The sequence below is a fragment of the Ornithodoros turicata genome, chromosome 2, assembly GCF_037126465.1.
Source record: "Ornithodoros turicata isolate Travis chromosome 2, ASM3712646v1, whole genome shotgun sequence".
Taxonomy (NCBI): Eukaryota; Metazoa; Arthropoda; class Arachnida; order Ixodida; family Argasidae; genus Ornithodoros; species Ornithodoros turicata.
This window is the reverse complement of record NC_088202.1, coordinates 146,843,217-146,852,637: the sequence shown is the minus strand read 5'-3', so window position 1 is coordinate 146,852,637 and position 9,421 is coordinate 146,843,217. Positions and strand designations below refer to the sequence as shown.

General features: G+C 47.8%; 1 protein-coding gene across 1 annotated transcript; it reads right to left on the bottom strand.

Moving 5' to 3' along the window:
- Positions 1 to 2,434: 2,434 nt before the first annotated feature.
- Positions 2,435 to 9,421, bottom strand: LOC135384235 (uncharacterized). The gene is made up of 3 exons (XM_064613447.1): positions 9,343 to 9,421; positions 5,252 to 5,441; positions 2,435 to 2,665 (listed from the first exon to the last, which is right to left on the bottom strand). Exons 1-3 carry the CDS (start codon positions 9,394 to 9,396, stop codon positions 2,484 to 2,486), a joined length of 426 nt encoding a protein of 141 aa, XP_064469517.1. The 5' UTR covers positions 9,397 to 9,421; the 3' UTR covers positions 2,435 to 2,483.

Here is a 9,421-nt window from a genome sequence, read left to right as displayed (position 1 = left end):
TTTTAAACGTGTTGAGCGATCGGAAGGATCTAGTGCACGGCTGCGTGCATCACATAGCGTACCTGTCGTACCAGGCGCCGCAGGCGCTGCAGTCGTCCATTTCTCCTTCGGTGACTTGGCCTGGCTTGGATTGTGCTTCAACTGGATCTTTAGCGCGCTACAATCCACGCACGCCAACGTCTGGTAACAATGGGGTATCTAAGGGCGAAAGCGCCCTGATGATATGGAATAATGAAGAACCCATGGAAAACGGAGATACTGAGCTTAAAATACAAGGACAGACAGTACCACGTGTGTGCCAGACTAAATACCTGGGGGTGGCCATCTCGGCAGCACAGGACTACCTACAAGATCACGAAAAACAACTTCGTACAAAGGCGACCAAAGCGGTAGGGGTACTCCGGTCCAAAGCACTGTGGTCCTTCAACAGATTTGTAGTGTTACGGGAGCTGTGGAAAGCAGTAGCTGTCCCTGGCTTGACCTACGCAAACGCGGTATTGTGCTTTACAGCCGCTACTATGAACTTTCTAGAAAGGAAACAGAAGGAAGCAGGCAGAGCCGCACTGAGGGCACATCGAACAGTCCCGAGCGCTGCGATACAGGGTGATGTTGGATGGTCGAGCTTCGCGGCCCGTGAAATTAAAGCCAAGACCACATACGAAGACCGAATTCGAACACTCCCCGATTCGTGGATAGTTAAGAGACTGTACAGAGCAATGGTCTTCAAAGATCTCAATTCGCAGTGGAGAAAGAAATTCAAAAGGTCGTTGAGGGAAATAGGCCTAACGGAGAGGACCCTAAACGAAGCCCCGTACCCGTTGCGGGAGATCAAGGAGGCGGTAATGCGATGGGAAACCAGCAAATGGGTTGGAAGCCTTGGCGCGAAACCTGCTCTGAGGGGGTACGCGGAAGGGAAAGACTTCATCAGAATGGAACGATTCTATGATAACGCAATGGGCAGCAGCCTCCTCTTCGAAGCACGCGCGGGAGTACTTCGCACGAAGACATGGTGGGCAAGAATCAACAATCGGACGACGCACACGCACCAGCCAGGCACGACAGAGTGCGCCATCTGTGGTGATGAGACGGAGACTATGGAACATGTTGTTCTGAAGTGCCGGAAGATTGCGCCACAATCCGTCTCAGAAACCCTGACCCAAGCACTGGGATTTGGAATTGGTCTCGAAAGGAACATTGAAATAACAAAAAGACGGCTAGAAAACTGGTGGCAAGAAAGTGGCCAGGGCACCTTTTGAAAGGATTGGAACTCGGACACTTGAGGATTTTAAGGCTAGGACGTACAACTTATGCTGTGCTGTCCACCCGCTACAAAGGGGCAGCCGCCATCATCATCATCATCATCAGCCTCCGGCATTGCACGCATCGGGATAGGAACAAATACATGGGAAAATGGCGACCTTGGGGGACCTGAGAGTTCGGCACTGCATCATGCCGATTAAAATGTGAACGCCGCCCGTCTTCATAAGGGTAATGTGGCGAATGCGAAGTACGGCCCATTGGTCATGGAGGATGGGGAAGCCAGTGCGTACGGGTTGAACGCCGCACCCCACCCCAGCGAAAATATTCGGTTCATGGAAAATATTCGATTCAGACGACAGAATTTTCACGAAAGACGACCGAACGCCGTCCCGAAACCGGCAAAATGGTCCTCGAAAACGAAGTAAGCAAGCTCTCGCGCTTGAAAGTAGAGGAAAATATGCACTTAATTTTCGTGCACTTTCAAGTGAAATCGCTCAAGGTCCTTTCCTCACCCCGCTCTCTTTGTTTTTTTCTCGCAGTTACTTACTACTATACGATTACTTCAATTGAAATATGCCACAACGTACAAAACATGCATGTATGTATCTGCACCATAGTACCAAGTCTCAAACCAAGACCAAAAGTGTGGGGGGGGGGGTATATGTTTATTAAGAAAAAAAGAAAGGGGAGGTTAACCAGGCCAAGAGCCGGCTTGCTATTCCGAAAAAGGGAAAGAAAAGGAGAAAAACGAAAGAGAAAAGGAAGAAAAAAGGGCGGATCGAAACAAAGGAAAGAAAGAAAAAAGGAAAAAACGGGGAATCGAAACAAAGGAAGGAACGAAAAAAGAAAAAACGGGGGAATCGAAAAACAGGAAGGAAAAGGAAAGAAAGAATGAAGAAAATAAACACTAGGACAACGTTACATGCAGTTCACGAGTCACGACCAAAGTGATTGATTGATTGATGGATGAATTGATAGGATTGATTGATTGATTGATTGATTGATTGATTTTGTAAAAACTATCAAAAGTGCTTTTTCATCGTCCAGATACGAAACCACGTCGAGAAAAAACATGGTGCTCTATACGTCATCAGTGCAAACCATTACCGTTAGCCACAACACCAAACTAAGCATCACCTTGTCGCGAGCGGATAAAATAACACACCGTATTTCAATACGTTTCCGTCGTATATTTGCACAAGCGATGGACGCCTGTCTCTTCATTAGTCGTCGTCGTCGTCCACCACTTCTTCCGGGATGAGTGGCTGCTGTTCCTCGGCGAGTGCCTCAGTCGGATCCTCAGGCGCACCAGAAGGATTTCTTCCTCTTTTCCACCTGCGGTATCTCTCATAGCTTGGGATTCGAACCTGGGACTCCCTGGCCAACTTGACGAGCACGCGGTAACCTGCAGCATTACGCGAGGTGTTCGTTTTTATTTGTGACAAAAATTGTACGAGTGCCGCATAGATTTCGTTTTTACATTTAAGTTATACCGTATAATTTAACTTTTTCGGGTTATACCGGATTCCGCCCGGTTATTGCCACGAAATTACCGCCCGAATTCGCCATTCATGGACAACACAGCAGCACGGCTAATGCTAGCAGCGTCACGAAATCACGGAACGACGAAACCGGTTCGAAACTGGGACGTGGCGCCATCTATGTTTCTACGAACGAAGGTGGTTCCTAGTCGCGCGCGCGTTTGATTCAGCTGGGCAATTGATCGTATAGTCGTCAATTTAACCCTAATTATTTGGGCACTAGAGCCACCAGTAGAAGTATTCCGACCTGTGCCAAATCTGTGAAAAATCTGCCACCGGGGCGGGTCAGTTGTTGCTGTAATTAATTGGTTTCGGTTTACATATTTTGTGGCGGCTGGTCGCGGAATTAGGGTTGCCAATCGGGATATCCCGAATCTCGAAATCCCGGGATCCCGGCTAATTTTTGACGTCCCAGAATCCCGGGATTTCGTGCGAGCAAATGTGACAGGAAATTCAAAGACCTTAGAACCATCAGGCAGAGACTTACTCGATCCTTCGTAAGGAAATTGCACTCTTTATGACTGGAAGTGGCAGAGTACCGCTGCCTACACGAGCGTACAGATATTTGCTGACTGTCGTTTCTTCTAGCGCAGGAACTGAACGAACCTTCAGTTCGGCAGCCAGTATTTGCGCAAAAATTCGCTCCGAACTGGGGGACACCACACTGGACGCTATGAGCTTCCTCAGGTCGTGTTTTAATCATTGTACAATGTCATAAGCACGCAGCGACGGTGTTGTAAACCGTTTAGTGTTTTGTTTCTTTCCATTCGTTTTTCTTTTTCTTTATTTTTTATTGCTGTTCTTCATTCAAGTGGAATGTTAAACCGTTTGAGGAAATTATAAAGTAATATTTATTTTTACTTCAAGTGTAGCGGGACTCAACAACAACAACAACAAACCAACACGCATTTGCACCTTGTTGCCCCCTGCGCTGATGTCGTACAAGAAACCACGCACACAGACACACCTAATCATCAGGCATAGACCAGACCTCTATCTGTTTACCCGTCCCAGTAAATCAGAAATATCCCAAGTACGTCCCACAAAGGTTGCACACGTCGCATATGTCCGCCACGTCTTTGCGACGTTACCTGTACGTCCCCAATGGGACTTCGAAAAGTGTCTTACTTTCTATACCCCTTGGACATCTGATAGATGTAAAAAGAAAGGCGCAAGCGCGCTTTATTTTTCGGAGACATTTAGGACACGTGACCTTTAGTGGCGTGACGTAAGCAAACGGAGAAGAATTGTAGGTTTACTGCTTTATCTACCAAGTAATCACTTTATACAAGGTAGCTTGAGTTAAAAACATGATATTTGCCTGGATGGGGTGTAAGGAACGCTCGGAGCTATACGCTGACGTCGTTTGCAGACTCTCAAGTTAACTGCAAAGACGTTGTCACCGTTGCAAACGTGATGCGCCACGATACACTTGATGAACGTAATCCAACAATTTATATTTCAGTGTATGCTCGCTCTGGTACCTCTTGAAATCCGCGTACGAGGCGGAGGGACCAAAAAGGGAGCCTGCGTCTTATATCAGTCATATATGGTGAAAGGCAAAAGCTCATTTACTATCGCGCGGTCAGCATTGGTCTCGAATTATGGCTGAAAGTTGACCCCTCCCCAAGTGGGGTGTGCTGCCAAAAGTATATTCCTTTTTGTTTAATTAGTGTGTGCAGCATTCATGTGCTATAGCAATCAATCACTATCAATTTCAAATTGATTCAACACAAGAATAGCATAAATTTTAAAATATCCCACGGACATCCAAATATCCAAAATAGATGTCTATGCGACGGTTCTGGGATGTAAAAACAGTAGGAATCTGGCAGTCGCATGGATGTACTTTCTAGGTAAACGGGCTCTCTGTGAAGCTCCCATGGATATCCTAACATCCAATTTGCGATATCGCCAGGATGTACCTGGGATGTATATGGTTTGCTGGGGTCAACGTTCATCGCGTTGCGGCCTGCGGCGCGGATGCGGGACTCAATTTGTAACGGGACGCGGATTCCGTGTCGGGTGCGGATTTGAACATGCGGGTACGGTTCAGATGCGAGTCCGATAATTCCGACCCGCGCAGGACTATACATGGAAGCACCATCTGAACTCGTCACAATCCCGAAATCCCATCCCGGGATCCCGGGATTGACAGCAGAAAGTCCCGAAATGCCGGGGCTGCAAAAATGGCTCAGGATTGACAACCGTAGTCGCGGTAAAGCGCAAAAGGACGTAATTCATTGGTGGATAAGGGAGTGGAAGAAAGCCATTTTTATGGTCACGTGTGTATTGACGTTTCCAATGACGCCTGGCAAGGACCTGTCCATGTCACCTCCTCTCTTTATATACCCCCATGGGACCGTATATCTGTCACTGTTCAGTTCCGAATAATCCATCCAACAACACTATACATTAACCATCAATAGGAGAGCATGGTAACCTCTTACGTGGGTCCCTACAGGTGACGTAATCCCACAGAACGAGGCAGTTGTGCCTCAAGTCCTTGCAGATCTCTAGCGTGAGATAAAGGCAGCCCAGCAGCAATATGGCGCCTACCACGACGCATATTAGCGCAACCATTATGACGCCCACCAGGCCTTGAATTTCTTCGTCTGCCTTCTGCCAGATGTCCACGTACTGCACAATGCACAGAAATCGTAAGGAGAGATGCCAGAAGGAAAGCTGAGAGAACGAAATAGGGGAGTGCAAATACAGTGAACCCTCGTTAATATGACCCCCGATAATATGACATACTCACTTTATGACCGTTTTTCTTGGGAACTGTTCCGCCGCCATGTAAATCCATCTCGTTAGTATGACAATCCGCTTATCCGACTATGACTGAGATTTTGCTCGCAAGCAGGGTGAAACGCAGGTATTATCTTCTCGTTATTATGACCACGTCACATGATCCGAAAAGTAGCCCCAAGGAGAGGCTATACACATACCTCAGGCAGAGGGTGACACGTCTTGAAGTAGGGCGCCATAGAGTCACTGTACCCGGGGGTGCCCACTTCCCCCGGTACTGTGACTCTAGGGCGCCAAGGTTTGGGATGATTCCTGGTGTTGTTGACCTCGGAATTACTCGTAGCGCTTTTCGGACAGCCAAAGCACTGTAGTGCTTAAAACTGTGCTGCTGCTGGTGTTGTGCACCTTAGAATGGCTGGAACGAAGAGGTCTCTGAGGTGAGCGGATTGTGCGTTTCTCGTTAGTATGACAATTCGCTTTATGACCAAAAATCGGTAGGAACGGTGGTGGTCATATTAACGAGGGTTCACTGATATACGTAAGAACTCTTCCAAGTTCGTAAAGCGCCATGACTGATACGGGAACCCCTGCTGCCATGCCCTGTGTACGTCTCGGCCACTAAAGACGTTTGACATTCCTGGTACTAGACCGGTACTCCGATAGCAGTGTGGCAGGCGTGATACTATAGTTGTTCCTCTGACGGAGATGGCTCTAACAAATAACAGGTCGGGGTCTGCGCGCTGGCGGATGTACTCGCAGGCCCTCGCGGATACCTGGACTAATCTCGGATTGCGGATACAAAATGTGACTCCATGCGGGTCGCGAGTACAGTTCGGGTCCATCCACGGTAAAAGTGCTAGGGTGCGCAGGCGAGCTGGTACAGAGTGAAATTACGAAAAACCTGAGACAAGCGCAAAGAGGAACGTGCTGTGTGTATTCCTTTTTGCTCCTTGTCTCAGGTTTTGTGAAGTTCGGGCCCGCCCGCGTTGCTGCCGCGGGTCCTGCGGGAACCCGCGTTCATGCTCCTTCGCGAAACAGACGCACAATAGACGAGTTCAGAAAATCCCAGTGCTCCTTGCGCACGCATTGCATCCTGGGAGCTTGCTGAGCGGGGGAACGAAGAATGATCCTTCACATTCACAGGGGTGACACAAACCCGCCATTGTTGTAACTACCCTCAAGCGGGTGCTTTTGGCTAAACTGCCATCTTGTCCTGGTCGCACGTCATAGAAAACGTCATTTTGAGGTCATGTGACTTTGTTTACGTGTCGTTTTGCCGCTTACCGACATATTTTCGCCGTCATAACACCAAGAGATGACCGTATTTTACCAGCGTAAACTATGCGGTGCTTCTTCCGCAACATGGTAGCCCATGTCACCTTAGTTTAAGTACATCGCATCGGCTCGGTAAGTCTTAACGCGCGGTCGTCATCACATCTTTGGAAGTTATCAACAATACGAGGCTTTATGTGTAAAATTGCGCGTTTTACTGCGAGATTATCGGATAAAAATAATTACCGTGATCCAAAAACCTCCAAAACGTCGTCCAGAAACAACAACCGCATATGTTTACAAACGGTTTGGCCGCCGATCACGGGCGCCGCCATCTTTAAGGTCACGTGCGCCTTGACGTTTGCTGTGACGTGCGACCAGGACCTGTCCAGGATGCATTGCGTTCGCTCAGCACGCTTTCGTCTACGGAGCAATACATTGGATGCCACCCCTGTGTTCACATTTCACTTTCGCTGACCTTGACACGTCGTGGACAACGGACCGGTAGGGGAGAAACCGGAACAGTTTGGAGGCCACCCGTTTCTTTCGTATTAGTAAACTCCCACAGTTCAAAGCGGCGTTAAGCACTCTGGGATTGTCTGAACTTCCAGAGCGTTTTATGATAATTGATTACCGTTCTTTCAACGATTATGTGTCATGCATTTGATGTACCAAATGTAAAGTGAGATTAAACGTCCACAACGCTTTCGCATTTTTCTTCTTTGCGCTGCAGTACTCTGACTTGTGCAACTCTGCTACACGCCCCTGTAGTGTTGGTTTGCGCATATACCCGCACCACCCGCGGGTGCGGGTAGCTCGACAAAAACTCGTGCGGGTGCGGATTGGGAGACAGTGTCTGCGGATGCGGTGCGGGTCGAGAACGACTACATGCCCGCGCAGATCTCTAACAATAGTCAAGCCCAGCTGCGAGGGCTCTATGTCCCCATACGGTGATAAGGAAATCGAAAAATGAATATGCATTTTCAAGTCTTATTATACCGAGCGACAATGATGGAACACTGTCAGTGATATCCACAGGGACGGATTCATCGGTCATTCTGATGTACAGGGGACGCCCATTTAACTGCCTGTAGCGTTTTCTTATTACGAAGTGGGTCATAAATGCGGAACATATCACAACTTCATCCATTTTGTTTGTTTCTCGGAAGGTAAGTTCTACTCGGTCCAGTTTCACTCGGACAATTGCCATGAGACGAAATATATCTAAATTCGTAAATATGAGAGAGCCCGTTCTGATCCTCAAGGTGGTACAGACGAACGAAAAGCACAAAACTGAATTAAAGTTTCCTTCGTGACCAGACCAAGGAGGATATATACTACTAGTATATATATATATCATTCTTGGCCCAGACATGCAACGCGCAAAGAACATCGCTGCAGGATTTCGGCGCGCCGTGTCGCCACCACCGGCCAGCACAACGTCGACGGCGCACAGGTCCTCTCTGTCTAATCCTAGCCATGTCTCCTTTACGGGCACCGCTATCACCGAGTACACTTGTATGGCATCTGGTCAACAAGAAGGAGCTTTCAGTCTCCTTCGACGACCATTGAAACCCTTGAAAAACGCGCGCAGCGCCAGCAAGCGTGTATCGTGTTAACTTGTCAAGCAGCATTGGATTCAATATGCCCTTATAAAAGTTGATACATTACGCGGTTACTGGCGCTGCGCGCATTTTCCAAGGCAGTTAGCTTCAACGGTCATCGAAGGCAGCCCGTGCACTCTAAGAAAAAAAGGAGTAAAACGGGGAGTAATTGCAGCTTCTACTCCCCTAGTCCGCAATTACTCCCCATTTTAGTCCCCTAACCCGACATTTAGTCCCGACATTTACTCCCTAGGACTGGAAATTGTCACTGAACTTCGCGAATGGTCTCCTGAATGCAACAGTCTACGTAAATATGTGCCCTTGGTCAATTTGAAGGACATAAGGCTATATAACTCAGCCAACGTAGCAATATTCCAGCCACACAGAGTAAGAAACAGTTAGCGCATCTTTCTTCGCAATTTGTGCCCTATGTATGGCGCAAGATTTTATATCACTCGATATATCACGGTTGACAATTTGCTTCAAAGTATTTTCATGCCTGCACACGAATTATGTGCTTGAGACTCTTACAACAGCGCGTGAAATGCAGTCTCCACTCTGTGACATTCATATACTCCCGTGCATTTACTCCCGAAAGGGACTATTTTTTTGTGGCAATGCATTTAGTCCCCAAAAGGAGTAAAAGTACTCCTTTTTTTTCTTAGAGTGTGTAACATGGGTACTACAGGGGTATAAGCCTTCTAGTGCGAAGACTGAGTGGAGCTTATAGGCGCCAGGGCCTCGTCAAGTCTTTGACTTGTTGCCCCGGGCTTCACCTCAAACCCTGAGTGTGAAATGTAGCTCATTCTTATGGCAGAATATACGAGTATTTGTGGCAGGACGCCGGATCAATGCAGAAGAAATTTCCTTCCACAGGAAGGAAGGAAAGAAGGAAGGAAGTGACGCATACGTACGTCTTCCGTCGTAGTTGTTTCCGGTGACCCATCTAAGCCCAGCTTGTTCGTCATTATGAAACGAGGTCCTTCTGCTGGT